Source organism: Scomber japonicus, chromosome 4 (assembly GCF_027409825.1).
Source record: "Scomber japonicus isolate fScoJap1 chromosome 4, fScoJap1.pri, whole genome shotgun sequence".
Lineage (NCBI taxonomy): Eukaryota > Metazoa > Chordata > Actinopteri > Scombriformes > Scombridae > Scomber > Scomber japonicus.
The window spans coordinates 7,736,518-7,759,127 of record NC_070581.1 but is presented as its reverse complement, the minus strand read 5'-3'; the positions used below and the strand labels follow the sequence as shown (position 1 = coordinate 7,759,127).

Sequence of the window (22,610 nt, the reverse complement as noted above, 5' to 3'; positions counted from 1 at the left end):
CCGTGCTTGACAACAAATTAAGTCAAGCAGCGACAACCACGGTTTGAAATTGAAGCCAATGCAAAAGTCCCTTAAAGTGCAATACCACTGACAGCTGCTGGTGCTGGCTTTGAAAAGGCCCTGGCTCCAATAAACTCCCATTCAGAAAGTGTCCACTCCTCTCATGAAATACTAAGACAATAAATGTTTTCAACAAGTCAATTGCTGTCCGTTTACTCCCTAGCTGCAGGTGTTGCACTGAGTTGGACTGTTATTGCAATATTTCAGTAAAATGTATGTTACTTGATACCGATACCTGCCGTGTTACTTAGCTAATTTTAGTATAAGTCTGCACCGCTCTGTATTTGTAGTAAGTTAGCAATCTGAGGTAGCAGAGCGTGAAATAAACAGCCCACACTCCTTATTTGGAAAATCCTGGCTCCAAATATAAAAGATGGTGCCGACGATAATTAGCAACTCTGGGCTTCAAACCGGCTTGAATGCAAATCAGTGGGTGATATCACACTGCGATAAACAGGATATGGTAATGAGATAAGTTTGGCCAAAGAACAGTTAAAACCTGGTTAGAAAGGACACAGCATTTGACAAAATTGAAGAGATGAAAATAAACAAAAGCTCCACCCAATACTTCGAGAGACGAGAGCTGCAACACGTACGTATGGAAAGAAAATGAACAGCGTGCAGCCATATGATTTCAACAGTGAAATCTGACTCTGGTTGTGCAGAAACCATTACGTGCTTTAAAAAAAAAAAAATTCTAGTAGACACCTTTTTTCTGACTTTCTTTGTGTCAAAATGTCTGATCAGTGCGATAACTCTTTTTAAACTTGTCCCAGATGTTACACATAACAAATAAAAGCTCAACGGGGTTAAATGTCAGAGCTATAAGATAAGATTTCATCCTTTCAGTCTGGTGTGAGTTGAACTTTTTTTTTTAATTTGCTTCTTCAGTTCTGCTAAACCCAAAACAACTTTTCCAGATTCAACCGGTTTTCAAAGTCCATTTTAATTTTGGTGTTGACAAGGCTATCTGTGCCTAATTCAGTTAAATCAAACACCTATCCAAGTATTTACCCCGAAAAAACCGGCACAGATGTTCTTTTGTGAGATGGAAAAGACTTGAGGGAAGTTTTAGTATAACATAATACTGGTTTATATGCAAGCCAGTGGGGGAAAATGGGGAAATTCAAACCAGATTGGCGAATTTAGAATTTAGCAGAGAGGGGTTTAAGAAGAGAGAGAAAGGGAGTGAGATTGAGAAACAGCAGGAAGATGGGCAGAGAGTAAATGAAAAACAGTGACAGCGAGACTCGATGATTATAAAAGGCCTTGTCGGTGTGCCAGGGCTCTGGGTGTGCACCATTAGTGGTTTGTATCGACTTTTCTCCTATCCTCAGTGGATCCCTGCATGCATCACCTCACAGCCAAACCACTTATTCTGCAGGCTGCTTCTTTTTTTGCCTCCACTTCTCTGTGTCTCAATGCGTTTTTCATCATTCTTTAACAGCATTACGGAGTGAAAATCAGTTTTCGATGTCTGTAAAGTAATTAAATCTACCGACACAGATTCACTCTCTGATATTCACAGTTGATTGGGACTTTGTCATGGAGAAAAGAGAAGCATGCGAATTAGGTGGGTCAGCTTACAAATTAAGTACACAATGTGAAACATTGTTCCCTCTCCTCTCTCTTTCCCTGTTACTGATTAGTTCTTCTACTTTATCCATCTCTCCATCCAGGACCTGTACTTCAATGGATTTGATGTGACCTTTGACACGGATCATCTTAAAACTTATACAGTGTAAACAGAGTACTGCGCAACACCACCACAGTATTGGAGTTGTATTTGCATCACTGAGATAAGTGATAAATGTGATGAAATTAATTAAATCATTGGCTAAGCCTTAGTTACCATTGCTATGCCAATTGTTACATGGCACATATGCGGTTTAGAACTTGAGATTTACAACTTGAAATTGAAATCGTTGCCATTTTTGGGTTCTCCCATTCCATAAGTGTCTACTCCTCATGAAATCAGTCAGTACATTTTTTCAACAAGTCATTACGGACAGTCTACGTCTCTAAATTCATTGTAATTTTGGGTTCTTGATTTTATACAAAAGTAGTCAAAAGTTTTTCAGTTCTCGCTGGAGATTATCGTTTTGTGAACCGTCAGGTGGATTTTTATCAGCTGTTATTGGCGAGCTTACCCATGATTTGAACTATTTAAAATAGTATTAAATATACATTTGATGGCTACATAAGTAATATCAGGCTAAAGCTGCACGGCTCATGTAAACAGTCAGTTTCCTCACAAGCTGATGGCAATATAGAAGACAAAGGAATAAAGAAACAGGATTGTTCTGGTATTTCAATGTAGAGCTAGTTACTCAGCTTTAATTGTACCAAAAACAAACATCAAGATGTATTATGCATGTTTAAAAAATGCCAACAAAGCCTTATTGTGTCCCCCCACAGATTGATTTGATAAGCTGACATTGATCCAATGCTTCAGGGGAGCATCAGTCAATTAAGTCCTTAAACTTGTAAATTAAACTGGCTCAGCTGACAAAGTGCAGTGGGTGCATTTGCACGCAGCGTTAACACAACTGTTACAGTTTTAAATGTATTACTGCTCTGAAATTCTCCTGTTGAGACTGTAGAAAGTGAACTTGAGAGCGATGCATCAATGTGGTTTGATGCTCCACATTATGGCCTCGGTGCATTTGAAATAGCTGCTTCGAATGTTCCAGAGGTTTTTAAGGCTTCTTTCGCAGGACGTTTTGGCACATTAACTTCAAATCATGTATACTTTCCATTACATACTAACATTTTCCAAAGCTTCCCATGTGTTATTAGACTGGTTTCCTACCTTCCACACTGCCACTGGTTTCACTTCATTTCCAATGGAAAGAAAATCAACTTGCACAATTCTGAATTCTTGAGATAAGAAATCATGCTTTTTCATTCAGTTCTGAAAAATGATTCTTCTAATCACTCTTCTTGTTTTCCAGGACTGGATATAATATCATAATACTTTTCTGGCACTGAATGAAATGGGTCTGTGCAGAAGGATCAATTTCTGAGACTTGGCACCAAATGTCGGATCATGTTTCATGTTTGCTTACTCTTGTAGTTTCTGATTTAAGTTTAATTTGGCCAGTTTTAAACTGTATTTATTTTGGCCTGTTCTTGCACTGCTTTTCTTTGTTTAGAAATCCATGTTTTTATGCCTCAAACTAAGGAATATAAACATGGATTATTGTTCGTCTTCTGGGATTGATTTTCAAACAAGGCTGGTTTTCTTAACATTGTGGAATAAGTGTAATGTGTAGTATCAGCTGTCAGTGGCTGCCTACAGGAGAGGAAATTCATCACAAAAGTCATTTCTTGAAGTCTTGTTGGTGTTAAATGCCGCAAATCTGAGCCCAGTATTTATGCTGCTCAGGTTCATACAGGAAGAACCAGAGAGAGCAAAATCTTCTTGAACAAGATTGTCTCTACAGCCAGGTGTATCTAACTGCAATGAATGTTGTTTGTACATCAGCTGACCAAAACATTATCCAATCAGTGAATTTTATTTGCTTTGATTTAAGATTCAAACTGAGAAGTTTTCCATGCATCACTCCTACCCACTGCTGCCAACCTCGTTCACTCCTGTTTTACATCTATATAATGTCAATATATAAAAAAAATATGTGTTTATTGGATTCACCTGCTGTTACTGTGCTCACTGCAGAATCTTTAAGATTTAGCTTGGATTCATACAATTAGCAAGCTAATACACACTCTGGACAACAATATCTACTAAGAGGCTAAAATACTAATTTAACAGAATTTACGACTAGTGGCATGTAGCAGCTGATAACGTAATAATAGTTGATAGTGTAATGACTGCAGATAATGTAATAACTTTGCCCGTTCTAAATTTAATAAAGCTGATAATGTAATAACTTGCCAATGATGTAATAAAATGTCAGACCCAATAACATAATAACTTTTTGCCAATAATATAATAAGTTATTGGCTAGGTAAAAAAGAATCCTTTACAAATGTAATAACTGGAGCAGTTGGTAACCCCCCTCCCCCAAACACACACACATTTATGTACTTAATACAATGTTCAGTTCTAATTGACCCATTAGCATTACCTGGTAAGAACACATTGATGGATCTTCATCAAACTTGGCACAATTAATCACTACAAAGCTGGGATGAATTGATTAGGTACACAAGGACACAGGGCAAAATCATTACGTTATCTGCCATTATTATGTTATTTGTTTTTACATGGCGCCCTGTAGACCAGACAGTCCAATCAGCTTACCGTTAATGACGGGTGTAAAGACAGCCATGCCCTCAAAGTTGGGATCACTCACTGTCTTGTCCAGTATAAGACCTCCAAAACTGGAAAAGCATAAAGAAAGAAGGAATCAGAACAACATGCGATGGCTGCCAGTGTTTCCCAGTGTGACTGCTGAGTTATTAAGAATTTGTGGTCGACGGGTGATATCTATTTATAGTGTAGGTTTTGTTTTAGATACATTTATCAGATGTTTGCAGCCTGTGAAGTCTCAAAAGGCTTCATATAACTTGTTTCAAATATGCAGCAGTAATCCTCAAGTCTCAGTTTTCTCATTTTTTCACTCAACTTGATTAGAAGTCCTCTTATCTATAACACAAATCCCCTAAATAAGTGCATGTGATGATCATTAATCAACAATAACATTATTATATCTGTACATCTGTGTTGTGTGTCTGTGTGTGTATGTATATACCTGCTAATGGACATGGCTACTATAACAGGTTGCCAGCCTGAGCGGAGAACCTCCTTGATCTGAGGGCTCTGTCGGGCCACCACCACCCACAGCGGGATAAGAGCCAGGAAGACCAGACACACCGCAGGGGACAGGTACCATACATCTGGGGAGGACAGAGACAAGGTATGACAGGTGGTAAAGACATCAACTGACTTCCTCTTATATGTTATTTACATCAATGATGACTAAAGTTGTAAAAAACAGCTGAAGAAGAAACCATGGAGCAGTAGCAGAAACAGATGATAAAGCAATAAAGTGTAACAGATTCACTAAAAATATCTGTCACAGCATACTATAATTATATTAAACTGTAAGATACTGTTGTATAGTTATAGTTAACAGCACTATAAAATTAAATCAACACTTCTCTGATTCACTGCCAAACAAATCATATAACAGTTATTTTCTCCATTGTGAGTATTTCATCAGTTTATATGAATTTCAAGACATAAAAACCTCACACCGTCTTAAAATTGGGGATAAACTCTGGATTTAGGTGAAGTTGTATCCCACGAAAGGAGAGTTTACTCTCAAGATAAACATTTATGATGCGCTCACTCACAAATGCAGAAATGCTTTCACAAACAGTGAAATTATAGCCGAGAGCCACACACACACACACACACACACACACACACACGCACGCGCACACAAACACACATGCGCGCACACACACACACACAAACGTCATGATGGAGCTGCCTGAGAAAATAATAAAGCTGAGATTTGCTGCCATCTAGTGGTCTGATTCAAGAACTAATAAAATCTCTCTGTACTTGTTATTTGACACTACTCCATAATAATATCACACCATTACATTGCTTTTAATGCAACAATGCTTAGGCCAACTTCTAACTTCATCTCCCTCCTCCTCATGACTCCACTTCAAGCATTCCTGCATTACCTCACCTATGTATTCATAGAGTGTGCTGCTGACCCCGGCCAGCAGGGACAGGGTGATCAAATCACCCAGGCTGGCAGCGATAGGGGTGGCCACGTTGTCGGGGTTGATCCCCACCTTCCTGGACCCGATAATCACTCCAATCATCACCAGACCTACATTGGGAACGGGATGGGGAGCGGAGGGGGGCGACAGATTGAAGACGGAAAGAAACAAGACAGCAATGAGTTAAGAGACATGATGGAGTAAAAACTAACTGTCCAGTTACATCCAACTAACATGTATGAGAAGAAAAACAAAAGCCTTCGATTTCTATGTCAATAAAGACTATTAATGTTCAGATGTTATCCAGACTCACAGGGTGACAGCTTGCTGGAGAACAGAAACTCAAACAAGCTGGATAGAATTAAGCAAATAAAATAAAGATATGTAGGAAAAGAGAAATATTATAAACTGAATAGAAGAAAGAGGACAGTAACTATCTTTTCTTACTTCCTGAGCACTGTGCTACCCTTACAGTTATTGAGAATAAATATGTCATTAAATTACAGTTACTGATGAAAATGTTGATGATTACAAAGGAGGTTACATCTGAAGTCTGACCTTTAAGATTTTGCTCGGGAGGTTTTTTTCCTCTTTTTTTTAATATTTAACATGTTACTGAATACATATATTGTTGTTTTTAATTCTTTGAAATCAAATTTTTTTAATATTTAGTCAATAAATCATGACGTGGGCTTATTTGGAGCACACATGAGTTTAAATGGTGTCACAGTACTAGTTAAGCTCATGCCAGACTTTTGACTTTTTTCATCAAATATCTTTATTTTATATTCCAAAATCTACATGAACTAATAAATACATTTTCAAATGAGAGATAAATGTTGCTTTATAAGAAATGATCTCCCTTATAAATCATGTCAGTATCCATGAAAGAGAGAGGGAGGAAACAGCTGGACTTAGATTTTGGTGCTTAATGGGAACACTTACCCTTATAGCTGAAAACATTAGTTAGAACATTAGAAAAGTCATCAAAGTAATCAAATGTAATAAGTTACATTACATTGATGAAGTAATTGAAATAGTAACATTACTTATTACATTTTAAATAAGGTAACTAGTAATCTGTAACCTATTACATTTCTGCTTCTCTGATGAACCTTCTGTGTGATTTGATAAAGATGTTTCCACTTTGTGTGCTGTCCTGCAGAATTTTGTGTTAAGAGTTTTTCTGACTAAAACTTGGAAAACTGGGAAATAGTGAAGACAGTTTAGAAAATAAAATACTGTACTATATGTTCAGTTTCATTCAGAATCTGATGCAAAACAGTGAAAGAGTCTCAGATAACTGACCTAAAGAGAGAGCAGCTACAAAGGCCGTGGTGATGCTGCTGGCACACAGAACAGCTGCCTGGTCCAGTTCAACCCCCCCTCTGGAAATAGCCCCTAAACACACTGCTGCCACTGCTGCCAGGAAGCCCACAACTGTGGCTTGAACCTGCACAATGTGAAAAAAGGACATTATCATGAGATTCAGCTATTGCACAATAAGAAAATTAATGTGACATTGATTAAATCACTTCATCATTTGGTCTCACAAACATCAGAAAACTATGAAAAATGCCTGAAACAAAATAGGCAAAAGTGACATCTTATGTTATCCAGGCAACAGTACAAATTTATGATGATGTAAAACAGAGAAAAGCAGTAAATCGTCACACTGGAGATGTTGGATACTGTAGTTCCAGTTTCTCCACTGTCACGATTTATTACTGTGCTTGAAAAATGACTGAAAAGATTCATCGATTTAAATAGTTGCTGATTAATTTTCTATCCATCATTACTGAACATTCAAACATCACCATTATTTTCCTTCAATCTCTTTCCAACCTGTACTGTATTTCTAATTACCACTAGAGCTCCAATGTGAACACTTAATCCCTGTCTGTAACTTTTATTAATAGTACAATCATTCATATTATTATATTTTGTTTAATATAATATTAAATTCATCACCAACTATTTTGGTAATTGATAAATCATTTAAAGTAATTTTTTAAAGACAAAAATGTCCAAATTCTCTGATTCAAACATTCTACATGTGAATATTTTCAGGTTTCTTCAGTCTTTTATGACAATAAATTGAATATCTTTGGAGTGTGGACCGTTGGTTAGGACAAAACTAAACATTTGATGACATCATCTTGAGATTTGGGAAACAGTGATGGACATTTTTCACCAAAAAGGGACCAAGCCTTCTCTGTCTGAGCCACTCAGTTATAGAACTTGCTGCCTGAGTATCAGTGTCAGTTAAATCTCTTCTTAAAACTCACATTTATGAAAAGGCCTTCTTATAGTTGACTTATAGTTCTTAGAGCTGACTGTATTCTTTGTTCTTTTTATGTTTTAATTCTACATTTTATCTCTATTTCATGGTTTTGACTATTGTTGGTTTTACTGTTTTATGATTTGATGTTTTATCATCTTAACTGCCTGTACATTTATCAGAACTATCAATATTGCTCTTTCTGTTTTATTTGATTTTATAAAAAGCACTTGGTAACATTATTTTTGAAAAGTGCTATATAAATAAAGTTATTTTTATCATTATCATTATTATTTTATAGACCAAACAAATTCAAATTCATTGAGTAAATGATCAACAGGGTAATTGAAAATAATTGTTAATTGCAGCCCTACAGTAATATATACATTTCTTGTAAATTAAAACTGTATACAATTGAGTATAGCTGAGACACTACGTATAACACCACAAACTACTACACAATCAATTCGACATCAGATACCTAGTGGTTCATTTGATTCCTCATTTTCCTCAAAAAGGTGAACACATAGAGTAACTGAGTTTCCAGTCTCCAGTATGTTACCTGTATAAGAGCCAGATTGCTGCACACCATGGTCCACTGTTTGTCAGGGTCGTCCATTTGGCCCGTGTTGGCCTAAAGACACACAGATACCACCAGTTAATTTAAGTTTAAAGGAATGACAAACATGTTGATCTGGACAATACATTCCTCATTTCCAAACATGAAGCTGAATAAAAACATATGTTTCCCCTTATATGCTGTCAAAAGCAATGCTAAATGATGAACGCCACTGCTGAGATTTTCACATTATACATGCGAACCACGTACACCTGAATGCAAACCAGAGTCCTTCTAGAGGTCCACAAAGTGCCTCCGGAGTCTTTCTGGTGTCAAAAGCTCCTGTAAAACATGAATAAAACTCTGGAACAGATCCAAACTACTTTAAACTTATTTCACTGCTGGAAAAAAAATCTTGGAGGAAACACTGAGTCTGTGATTGTTTGACCGCTTGTATTTCTTTCCCTGCTGGACTCTACAGTACCAATGTCACCATGCTCTCAGATCTGAGCTATGAGGTTGATGAGTCAAATGTTACCATGTACCAAAACAGGACCTCAGTGTCATTCTACATGATTTAACATCTGGTGATCATGCTTGATCTCACCTCTAGAAACCATTTCATTGTTCAAGTAGTTTCACGCTGTTGCAATCAGACCGACATACAGCTCAAAAACAAACATTAGTTGTCCATGGTATTAGATGATATTAACAGGTTTAAATAATACATTCCTCTTATGTGAGTTAATATGAGTATGTAGAAAGTAGGAAAAAAGAAGAAGGCTTTGAAAGTTGTAGTGTTGTGTAACAGGTATGATATTGCATGAGGGTAGTTTCACATTTCCTCAAGTGTGTCTTCATTCAACATTCACATGCTAATATGTACACAGATGTTTTTTGGGTTGCTGTCCTAACATTAGTCCAGAGTAAGTGATGGAGGGAGAAAATCTTAAAACCCAGCTGAATCTCACATATAGATGCATTTTGACTTAGACACATTCAGTGGATATCTTCCCAAGTTAGTGCTGAGCTGCAGTGGAGGGACAGTAACACAAAGATAATGTGGCATTTCAGCTTCTTCTTCAATTCTTTCATTTATAGACTGATGGCTTAGTTACTCTATTTAAAATGTAATAAGTAATGCCATGCGAGTAGTATGCATGCTCGAGAAGAGAACTAAACTATTTTTTTCTTATCTTGATGTCCCAAAAAAAGTACATATATCCAAATATAAATGAATAGAGAATATTGTGAAAGTTCCACTGATATAAGAACAATGTTGGTTGGACATCATTTTCATTGATCTAATCACTTTTTGCTGTAACGTGTTTTATATCAGCAGCAGCTTTCATTCAGGCCTCACTGATTTACTGATGTGTATCCATAATGGATCACAGAGAAACAGCTATCTTTGTACAGAGTTGGTAAACTTAATATCTGAATGTTGTTTTAAGAAACTACAGTATGATTTAACACCTAGCTCTTCTTACAGCAGTGGAGAGTCTAGCAGCCAGGGTCATCTCCAGGTTTCCTTTCAGTCCGACCAGCGCAGGCACCAGGATGAACACCTCTGTGATCACCTTAAACACCTCCCAGTGCTGCAACACACAAAATGAAACACTGTTTAGACAGCTAAAGACCATTGCTCAAAAAACACAGACGGACATCATCATCACCAATCTTCCAGGTCCTCCTTGTTAATCATGACATGCATTTTAATTTGAAAAAACATCAGTGTCATCTCCACCAACACAGATATACCCTCTGAGCTAGCCATGCAAATTTTAAGCAATTAAGTCGAATGTAACAGTATTTCTTGGAATTTCGGATGTTTTTCTATTCTGGGTCACATTAAGAGAAGTCATCAAATGTCAGGCTAAAAAGTACAAAAGTATTTAGGGTGTTTTAACGGCTCTCAAATATAAAAAAGGGTCACATTTGACCCTGAAAAGTAGGCCATGTGAGGGTTAATCCAGGAGATTAAGGACGTCTGATTGGTCCAAAGTGGGAGTAATGTAGAGGTAAGGTACTGTAGAGTTCAGGTGGGGTGAGAGAGAATTAGAGGGGGCATTATGGTGAGAACTGTTACAGAGGGTATTTTTTCACATATTTAATTGATATTCAGATGTGTAAAACAATTGATCAGTTCATCATTAACAATACATGAAATACACTGGATGTTTCTCCCTTATTATTATTAACAACTGATATGACCTGTTTGACACAAAATCAGAGTAGGCTACATTAGTACAGTAAATACTTCAATAAACAGATTAAATAAACAACAAGTTGAATGATAAATGAAATAACAGAATGAATGACATAGCTCCAACTCTGGTCCACCACTGGCCAAACAAAATCTTAAGCATTAAACACAGTAAAAGGTTCCTCTACTATCATCTTCATTAGAGCAAATAATTAGACCAGTGTTGGACATCTAGTCAATTAATTAACATGAATTAATTAACATGAATTAACAATTCATTAACATTTCATCAAAATTGCTGCAACCTTACTGGTAAAGCTACCATCTAATATCACATCTGTGCTCCACTGGTCCTCTGCATTACATCATACTCAGTCTAATAACTGACTCTGACTAAGTCCTAAGTTTGTACTGAAGATCTGCTTTTATGTTGTATGCTCCAACTGCCTGAAGCTGATCATTTAATAACCCTTTGACATTTAAAGTCTATAATCACTAACCACTAGACTTCTGTTTGCACATGTTTTAATTTGTTTTATATCTTGTATTTCTAACTGTACTTATACACTTGTTTTAAACCACTGTTCATTGATCTCTGTACTTGTTATAATAGATTTTTTTTGAGTTTTTATTGATTTTCTTTTCTTTTGTATCATTTTTATACTTGACATCATTGTAAATGTGTGCCAGCCCTCACTGACAAGTTAAATAAATAAAAAGGTAACATATATATTTAAAAATGATATTATGTGAAAGGTTTTAGTTATTACTCGTGTATTTGTTTCAAAAGCATGTACACATATTAGTACTTATGTATATGGATATTATTCACTTTGTATGTTTCCAAACAATCAGCAACATTCATGTTCTATTTATATATTAAAAGTTCTATATTGTCTATGTATGATTCCCTAGTGTTAGTTTTACATGTCTTTCTGTTGATTTTAATCAATTTTACATTTTTAAGTCATATATTGTAAATGTAATTAGATTTGTTTTAGTTGATACTGTAATAAATAAAAGGCAAGTTTGTGTCTTTAGAACTGCTGCTGCACATTATTCATTTATTACATTTTTCAAGGAGGTGAGCTGAGGTGAGGGGAGGGGGTGAAGCTCACCTAGGTGCTAGGACCAGGAAATAAGCACATCACATATTCTAGTCTAACCCAGTAGCCTACTTTCCCTCTTTCCACATCTCTGAGCATCGCCTTTAACTCCACGCCATAACGCACAGGTTCACTGGGTTTACAAGACGTACAGTTCACAGAGTCTGCCTCATATTTTTATGACTACAACTCCCAGTTGGCAGGTCCAAGACGCTTTAGATCTTTAAATAGATTCACATGTATAAAGGACAATGCGGCTGCCAAGAGCGGAGTGATGTGGAGCAGAGGCAGGGAAGGGAAGGGAAGAAGGAAGGGAATAGATGAGAGGAGGGAGTGGCAGAGAAGACCGGAACAAGGGAAGGAGAGGGAAGAAGTCGATGACGGATGCACAGTTTTGGATTGGATCAAAACAAACAGAACACTGGCACTCACAGATCAATAGTCTTCTTATTCATTGTGGGCAAAATCGAATGTGTCTCATTGAATTAGAGGATGTCAGAATACACCTAAATTCTAGCATGTCAACTATAAGACTATCATTAGAGTACAGAAGAAAATCTGTGTCATTGTAAAAGAACATCTCAATAGTTCTTTTACAATGCTAATACTATAGAAAACAGACTTTTATGTGTTTCTATATACTCTTCAAATGGTAGAGATTACTTAATGGTCATATTGCTCTTAATTAAGTTTTACATGCTATTTGTTTTGCTATATTTGGACTTTTTTATGTGTATTTTGATGTATTTTTTCTGTGGCCTTTTTTTTCTATGTTCTCTTGATACATTCAAACAATCTGGACAAACAGGAACATATAGCACCGTATTATTTTATTTATTTCCTTTTACATGCTATGTTTCCCCATTATAGACAACTCTTGTTTCAGAGATGTTTCTATGAACTGAGTCGTTTGACGCCTTTAATCATATAGATTATTCATTATTGCAGTTTGGACAGTTTTAAGTAAAAACAAATTTTTCCTCAATAATGTATTTAAATAGTGAAGGTTATTTATTTATAAGGTTTTGTGGGGTTTTTTTTGTCTTAATAAATGGTCTCTTGCTATATGTTATGTATATATGACTCAAGTCATTGTTTTTCTGATCACTGTGGTCACAAGTCCTTCAGTAGGAGAGCAGTTCATTCACAGATGGATCCTATGATGCAATTATGTATTCTATTTGCTGTTTGGTATTTGAACATCACCTGCTTTTTATATAAACTGCCATTTTGATTACTGTGCTGATGGCTTCTAGCTCAGATGTGTTCATTCGTGCCTAAAATAAATAACATGACTATTGATCTGTGAGCCCCCACATAGAAACACCCTTGAATATGTAGTATTATAGAAATTTATCCATCACAGACCAGGACAAGCTTTGCTACAAGGCAACTTATGACGACTACTCATAATGCATTACTTTAAGAGCTAGTGTGCTGAAAAGTACCCATTTGACCCACTTTAAAACCTAAATCCCATAGAGTGCTTTGTTGTGTCTGCAAATGTGTCCTTGTGTGAACTTGACAAGATTAATTTCCGCAGTAAATACGCCAGCATTTGGAGAAAAGCACTATTAAAAAAGGACGAGGTATGCAACGAACTATATAAGCTCCTTAGCTAGCCTGAATGAGAATACATGCTCGTCCTTCACCAGTCATCGCTTCTATTAAGAGTCGATAATGTGAGTCCGTTTGTCGATGATGAGTGTAATCCAGTCCTGCAACATAAACCCAATGCAGTTCAATCCATTTGTCAACGCGGGTAGTTTTTGGTGGCCATAAACCCAGAAAATATCGTGGGTTAAATGGCACCAGCTTAAATAGTGAAGTTCACTGGGGACCAGTGGACATTACAGCTAACAAGCTGAAAAAAACATACTCACCATTTCATGATGATGTATGCTTGTTCCCATTCTGATTAAATTAAAATGGTTCCTTAGTAATATCAATAGTTTGCTTAGGTTTGTTAAGATCATGCAGGTGACCCTAACCCTAACCCTAACCCTAACCACTCTTGTAGATACTCATTGAGTTTACAATATGGATAATAAATCCAATTAACATGTTTTACCTTTTCAGAGAGACATTGAAGAAGTCCTTAATGAGATATTGCATGAGGCTTAAACACCCGTAATAGAGTGGAACACAATGAGACAAATCAAGGGTACAGCCATCTACACCAATGAGATAACCATTTTTATAACACCAGCTTTAATATGTCAAGTGCTGGTGCTGGGGAGGGGGAAGGGGGGGGGGGCTGTGAGCTGTCGAAGTTGTGTGGGACTATTTATACACATCACTCTCCGGCTGGGGACTGGTAGGTCTAGCTAACAGCTGTCATATTGGAAGGTTATCATGGGACATGGCCCACTTCTGCTGTAATACTGCTTCGGCTGTCTGAGTCTGAAGGGCTAGCAGCCAAGATAACTAAACACAGTACTACTCTATCTCTCAGGAGAGGGGAAAAAAAAACAATGTTTATGAAGTGTTTGCTTTTATTGTCAATATTGTTAAGTGCTCCTCATCGTTAAAGACATTATTATTCTATCATCAGCATGTGTAGTCAGTTATTTCTAGAGCAGTTTATGGAACATTTTAGACTCCCACTAATGTAAGAAATACTGGAAAAGCAATGTGGACCATCTTTCACTGATCTTTGTGCACTTGCAACTACATTACATGATATTGAGACATTATTCATTTAATAATTAGATTCTTAAACCTCTCCTCTCTCTCGCCTCTCACCTCTTTCTACAGTATATCTCTCATCCAAATACTTTTAAATCAACTGCTTGCTTTTATTCCAAGGTCCTCCTCTCTCTGCCACGTCTAAATCTGATTTAGAAAGCTCAGAGAAGCTCAGAGAGGTGGATGTTAACCCTTTGTAGGTCTGCTCAACCGTTTGGTAGAGGTCAATTTGATATCTGGTCAAAAACAAAATCTATTTAACCCAAACTTTTTAGGCAATCTTTACCACTTGTATGAGGTATGTAATGCACAAAAAGACCATCAGATTGTGTTATGGTTGCTAGATACAGGTTCTGCCAGTGTATAAGTGTATAAATCAAGAATAACACAAATCACTGCTGACATAAGTGATCCTGCTGGAGACATTTTTGAAGATGAGTTTCGTTTTTTTATCTTGTACACCATGGGTGCTCAATACATCGATCGTGATTTACCAGTCGATCGCAAAGGTAGTGTGGGTAGATCGCATGGCATCAGAAAAATAGACGTCAGCCTATCATCCATCCCGTCACTTGATTGACATACAGGGCAGCCACTCAGATGACATCTGACTTTTTCTGACACTTAGGTCACTGCGCATGCGCAAACAACGGCGCTAAGTGCAGCAAAACTAACAAGCTAGCTAGCGAGTTACCTCCAATTTTTAGCCCTCGGTTTTTTCTCTTAAAATTAAGAAAGGGTATAAAAATGAGTGGGGGAGCTGGACCAAGTAAGAAGACAAAAACTTATCACTTTCATACGGAATGGGAGGAGGACTTTTTTTTGGCAGGCTGTCAGCAGCTACTGTCCGGACTATGCATCCCTGGCTGATTCCATTCAGTGCAAGTCATCAGAGTAAACTTAGGTAATGACAAAAAATGTACATAGTTAATTGTGTTGTGTTGTGCAATATGGGCTCATGCGGTTATGCAAGGTACATCAACATATATTGTACATATAAAGAATTCTCAATATATGTATAAATAAATATATGTTTTGCATTTTTGTGGTAGGTAGATCATTTTGACTTGGTCATTTTATAAGTAGCTTGCACGCTGAAAAAGTGTGAGCACCCCTGTTGTACACAAACAGAATGAGTCTCTAACATGTTTTTCAAAAGGTTTTGAACAAATTAGATCTCAATGAGGTCTGTAGAGGTCTGTAAAACATCACATTTAGGCTTAATGAGAAAACAAATCCATGTGTTATGTTGTCATGGCCTCAAAGAGGTAGGAAAAGCAACAAGAAAAAAGGGATGGTAAAACTACTATATAGTACCATACAGTAGAGAAATCAATATCTATCCATCCACTCATACATCCATTTATTCATCCAGTTATTTGTCTGTTGTGTTCCATCTTCCATCCATTTGTGCATTTATTGACTTCCATTGAATCATGCATCAACCATTTACTCATCACTCCTTCCGCAAATAGAATCTAAATAGTAAATTGGCTGCATTTGTATTGCGTTTTTATCCATCCATTTATACTGGCACACCAATGGCAATGGCTCACTCTACCGGTTGAGTCACAGCTACATATATTAGGAAGACTCATGCATATGTGGTCAGAGAGCAGCCAGAGTTTTAATAAAGATGGGTTAGATGGACTGGCTAATGTATTATATTTAATAAAAGGCCATGTCTGTCTGACCCTAATTTGTTCTTGTGGTTATGGAACGAAGCTAACTGTGGCCTCTCTCACCCCAGCAGCAGGTAAAGTTAATATGTGTCTCACTCACCTCTATATATCCGACATAATCTTGCATTCATTTACAAGCCAAACTCATACCAAACTCTTTTGTTAAGGTCAATCCATCCATTCACTCATCCATAAGGCTGGGTATGGAACCTCAGTGTATTTTTAGTACAGAGCAAAATGTGTCCATAGCACTGTAAAGTATGGAAAGTTGGCATATGCTTGCTCAGAATCATGGTCCTCTGTCTGTAAAATTACCATTCACTAAACTTCCCCCTCAAACAGTGATCATCCAATCATAGCTTAGAAAAACAAAACTAGGCATGATGGACCTGTCAAAGGTTGTATTTCCCAACATTTTGAAGTAGTGTGAAATGGGCTCTAGAAATGGTCTCAAGGTGTTTCTTTCACCTTTCCTAAACCTGAAATACATTAGGTTTGACTTAAACAGCATGTTTATCTGCTCTAATGTAAGTTGCAAACATTAGCATGCCAGGCTGTCTTACTGCTATATTAATGGCCTAGTGTTCCTTCCCAAGCCAAGAAGCTTACCATTAACTATTATTTTTCAGAGTTACATGTTACAAATCCCTGTTCAGGACTGGACCATTAATGGCGTGGGAGCTAATATGTTTCTAGATCAGAGTTGAGAGCAACGATAGCAGCTCTGCGCTGCTTTTAAATGGGATTAAATGAGGTTTATAGTCCAGCATATCCAATCAACTCAGACAGCTTTGTATTTGCCAAATACATCAATTTGACCATGTCCAAAATAACCCCCTATTTGCTAAATGGTGCACTATAAATTTACATTCCACCTTTTTATTTGTATGTGTACATGTATCCACTACGTAGTGCCCTGAAAAATTCCCCAATCAAACAAAAAAGAGGTCTATAGATTAGATAGAGTGAATGAGTGAACAAGGAAGTGATTCATCCTCAAAACCTTTTCTCTTCTTAAACTGAAACATAATATATTAAGCATTCAAAAAGGTTGATGTTAAAAAATGTGTATTAAAATAACATTTAAATTAAAGTACTGTACTACAATACTATAAGCTATCTAGCTTTTTCACCTAACCCTATTCATCCATCTATCAATCTCACAAAAGGTTTACCAATAGTATTTCTTAGGTTTTCATACTTGTATGAGGTCCATAACGATACCAGCGGAGACCATTCCCAGACCTGACACCAGGTATGGCACGATGACCTGGGCAGCAATGAGCCAGGAGCTCTCTGGTAGGAAACCATGTTCTGAGCGTGTCAACTTCCATGTCACGCCACGTAACTTCTTGCCCTGGTAGCGTAGCTCTACTTCCAGTCGAGTCACCACCATGTTGAATGAAGGGTTAATTGAGTACTAAGTTTGATGTATAGTTATCCCATGGTAATTGTAACTGCATTGCAAACGTAACAGATGTGGGTTTAGTTGAAGGAATATGTCCAAAAAAGCTTGGCTGGAATTTCACCTGTCTTTAAGACTGAGAAGTGAGCCAGGTGAATGCTGAAGAAACAAATCAATATTTTTGGTTTTAAAAAAGAAGCCAAGGGCAAATGTTCTCAAGCAGTCAGTAAGGCCTTTCTTGAAGAACTGAGAGACAGAGTTGATGAATGCGTCATTGTTCTAGTCCCAAAGGCTTGCTTTTCTTGAATTATTCTTGACGACGCGGATGTAAATCGATCCGCTTACGTTTACCCTTTTGACATCTGAGGAAAACCGAGAAAGAAAGTAATCAGCTACTGTCATGTCTTCAATAAAAGTGAGATCAAGTAAAACAAGCTAAGGACTATCACTTAATGTTGTGTCTGCTCCAATTAATCATTTTTTTCTTTCTCAGAGAAAATCAAATTTAAAGGCTTTAAACTGGAGGGCAATGGAGCTTGGCATCTTTGGCTCAGTGGTGAGTCAGCAGTGATGAGGTATCCATTTGTCAGCACCACTGGAGAACACAATCATTAACACCATTTCTGATTCATAGGTCACGATGTTCTGTATATGCACAGATGCTCCACGTCTGCAATCAAACTCTCTTCTTGTCAGCAGGTGAACAGGTACTAAAGTCATTAGCTCAAGTGCCAGAGTATCTCTAACTGACCTGCTTTTGTAAGCAAAGGTTAGTAAGACAGTGAACCTGACAATGAAGTGTTCAGATTTCAAGTCCAATTGCTTTGATTTACTCCTGGATCCATTATATGTAGTTCACAGTCCTTTCAATCAAGTTTAGTGTTTGTTGGAATAATCTATTTGATCCCATCTGACCTCCTGCGTAAGGGCATAGCTGTATCTTCCAAATGAAAGTGGTACTCGTCGTGACAACCGGATGACCAAGAATACGTAGAATAGTCCAAAAGGTCTCGAGAGTTAGAAGCAGCAGGATCCTTTTAGCTGTGATAATGTGCTCTTTGTCACTGCAGCTCCTCTCTTTTTGGCTCGCCGCAAGGTTAAAGATGAAATCAAAAAGAGCTCAGTAATGTCAATAAGAGATCTAAAAAAGGTCTGCTGACAAGATGCAGCAGCCGGCTTTCTGGCAGACTGGAGTGCTCCTTTCCTCCTGTCAGCATCAGGGTAGTCCTGCTCCCTCCGCTCTGCTCTGCTGTGACGTAGCATAGAAAGAGGCAGGGCTGTCTGCACTGCCTGACATGCAAACTCATGAGGGAAACGACCGGCTTACCGGCTCACACTACCGCTTTCCCTCTTGCTTTTTTTCTTGCTGCGTGTCTGCCTCTCATCCTACCCTCCTTCTTGCCATGTGACATCCCTCTTCCTACGTCGCAGGTCTGCATTCTTCCCCCTCTCATCCCTCTTTTTAAAATCTTCCTGTGTATCGTGACTCATTCTTTTTTCTCAATCCGTTCCCCCATATCTACCTCGGTTCCACCTGCTGTTTCTGCGCTGTGATCCTGACGCAGGTCCTTGTACTATATCTCCTTACTCTGTAACTCCACATGTAAGACCAAACAAACACATACTGCTGAGACTTCATTCATTTCCAATTCACTAGTACATTTCTTTTAGCGTAAAATAGCCTTTATTGTCCCCAAAGGAAATGTATCTTGGACCATGAAAGCACACTGCTTCTATCAGTCATGACAAAGACCACACAACATGTAACAGCCATCGAAAGAACAGATCATACAAAGATAAAAAGATAAAAGATGTACTAAATAAATCACATAGACGGACACAAAGATTAACAGCAGAGAGATAAAGCACATGTGCCCTTTTGCATCTTTAATGCTTTCACTTTTGTCATGTCATAGTGATGGCGTTCTGTTGGCGTGTGAGCTTGGTAGCTGCTATGATTAAATCCATAGCAATTTTAGGACCTCTAAAAGCATTAAAAAGGTCCTTCTTGACCTTAGAAATAGTAGTTTGACAAAACACTACTTCCACTCAAGACTCAAAGTACTGTAGTTGTGCTTTTAGACAGCGAGCAGTTACCACTGCAGCTGCCACATAGTAATGTAACATTCTGTATTATAAATCAGCAGGAAACAAGCTGCTGCCCAGCCTTGCTCCAAGACTGTTTCTCCTTAATGGTGTGTTTGCTGGTGAAATGATGTAGGCTATAATTCAACTCAGAGACCAGTAAAATCAGCTCCTGTGTTCTGTTTCTTATGTTTTAAGCTTCTCAGGTTGCCGTGGTCATACGATGAGCCACAGCGGGAAGGTTGTAAAAAGTTGAACCAAAGCAGCAAATAGCTTTGGACTTTACAAGCCCACGAATGCAAAATTATTAATTTTTCTTTCCTTTTCTTGCCTACACAACCTTGTCATGTGTCATTTGAATGCATACATAAAATAGACATGAATATAGACTTTGGTTCCCTCACACATTTGTCACTAAACCAAGTAAAGGTCGTAACACTACTGGTAGGCTGACTATGAACGCCTTTAGATTGAATTTTACCACCATAACCCACATTTTCAGAACATATTGTTGGTGCATTTGTCTATTGGTATTGACAATGACCAATAATTTAGTGGTTCAGTCTGAAAGTCAGAAGTGATTTAAGGCTCATGTGTCCATTTCGAGCCAACAAATATCATTATGGAGGCGTCAGAAATATATTTAAATATTTGAGTGATGTAGCCCATGCTCAGTAAAGCTGAGTGAGCCACAGCTTGGAAAGCAGTGACGAACCACTTAGGTCCAAAATTGAAAAAAGCCTGAAGGCAGAAATTGGGTGCAGGACATAACACATAGAATTAAAGACATAAGAATGGCAACAAGAAGTGCTAAGACAAGATCCAAAACCACCACAGGCGACAGTAACGAGGCTAATGGTAGATGGTGTAATGTTCCTGTTTTTCATCTCCCGTCCACTCAGCTACTACTCTCCTACATGGCCACTCTCCATGTTCTTTCTATGATCCCCTGTGCTTTGAGACAATGCCCAGCCAAACCTATAAGTCCTCCATTAAAGACAGAGGGTGAAGAGATACTGTGGAGGAGAGGTTGGGGGTAATACTGATTAGCAACAGATAAGAGTGAAGGGAGTAAGCCACATGAGGATAGACGTGTGTTAATCAGTGGAGGGCAGGGACGAAGAAGGAGAGCGGTACCAGCTCATCATAAAGCAGACAGCAGTGTGTCTGATTTCCCCTAGCTGCAGCTGGCTGCAAACCAAATACGAGGGAGAACTGGCAGAGTACAAAGACAAAACAGGACCATACACACACACACACACACACACAGGTACCCACTTCAGATCAATTAAAGGAGAGGGAGCAGAATGCCGACTAGACACACAAAAACACACTTGCACAAGAGAGAGGGCTCTACAGTGGCACAGAACAAAAGACCTTTGATTGCTTTAACAATAGCTGAGATCAGCTGGTTTTCTAACTTGACAAACATTATTCAAATATATTCCCGGCTGCAAATGTCCCTACCAGGGATTGTTATTGGCTGACAAACACTCTAGTGAGTGCCAATATTTCAAATAACACTGGAATCACAAAACCCTATTCACCTACAGTATATCATATCCCACCAACAAGAAAGTGCTTCACTGTGAGATTTTGTCTGTCTACACTGGAAAAGGGAATGTGTCGCATTGTGTAGGTTGACATCTGCTGCTTGTGATTATCTTAAGCAGGCATTATAGCAAATATTCCAAATTGAGAGACTTTCCTCTGTGGTCATAAAGATTGGCCACTATTGGTGGTCATACTGGGGCTGATTACACACAGCCCCAGGATCAGCTAGTCATGTAAATATAATGTATAATCATGGTGAGTGGTTAGAATATTGACATATTTCTCTATATCTATTTCCAGACCAACAAAGTGAAAATCTTCTAATTTTGCAATTCTTCTTTTGCAATATTAAATAGCTTAATAACATTCATTATTGTATTGTTAAGCATCAGTGCTCTACTGTATTTTAAGATACCAATATTGATAATTTTGTGCCATCTTTTTGAACCAATGTCTGTGGTGAATGTGGTGGCATCAGGCCATATGTGTGCACTACAACACATCAAAATAATCACTGAACACTACGCTCACACTAATTTTATTATACAACTGACATTTCAACTAAGGCAATACAGCCTTCTCGTGAATGTGGATGTGTGTTAGGCTATGTGAAACAATCAGGACAGAGAATTTGACTTATGTTTACCACTGTGGGCACAAGAGACAAAAGCAGGAATGAAATGGAAAAGAATAGACATACACAAACACTCAAACTTAGCATTACTACAGGGTGAAAATGAACTATGATGACTTTGCATTACAAGTTTTTGAAGATGTGAAAACAAATATTCACATATCTACTAACAAGCTGACACTTAGTTCAGGAATGAACCTTTAAATCTGCAATGCCACTGTTTCAAAACCAGCCCATGATGGTATATTCACTCACCTGTACATTATCCAGCACCATGCCGGCCATCACCATGCCCATCCCAGCCAGCAGGTAGGGGAATAGCACCTGTAGACAGATAGATATGGATGACTCCTCCTCCACTTTAGCTGCCGACAATTTTGGCCTCTCCACCACTGGCTTTTTAGGAGGTGGCTGCAGGACAGGGGGTAGGATGAGGTCATCCTGTCCTTCGAAGGAGTCTCCTAAGCAGGCACTGGGACTCCCACCAGTAATCTTCCGCTTGGAGCGGGACTTTTTGCTCTTTTTCCTCTGGCGGGCCTGTTGTGGTGCTTTTTCCTCACTAGGCATGATGAAAGTGTTGGTTGTGATGAGTGGGGCGGTTGTGGCTTAATCTGGGGAAACATGGAGAGTGAAAAGGGACAAGG

General features: G+C 38.0%; 1 protein-coding gene across 2 annotated transcripts in view; it reads right to left on the bottom strand.

Annotated features, from left to right (window-relative positions):
• The window catches only part of LOC128357205 (solute carrier family 41 member 1-like), a 78,698-nt gene that overhangs the window by 5,118 nt on the left and 50,970 nt on the right, over positions 1-22,610 (bottom strand). For both annotated transcript variants that reach the window (XM_053317472.1, XM_053317471.1), the window contains exons 2-8: positions 22,222-22,577; positions 10,097-10,204; positions 8,610-8,681; positions 7,075-7,219; positions 5,730-5,876; positions 4,779-4,923; positions 4,328-4,407 (exon numbers count right to left, since the gene is read on the bottom strand). In XM_053317472.1, coding sequence (XP_053173447.1) covers positions 4,328-4,407; positions 4,779-4,923; positions 5,730-5,876; positions 7,075-7,219; positions 8,610-8,681; positions 10,097-10,204; positions 22,222-22,533 — 1,009 coding nt within the window. In that variant the 5' untranslated portion in view covers positions 22,534-22,577. The remainder of the gene's footprint in view (positions 1-4,327; positions 4,408-4,778; positions 4,924-5,729; positions 5,877-7,074; positions 7,220-8,609; positions 8,682-10,096; positions 10,205-22,221; positions 22,578-22,610) is intronic.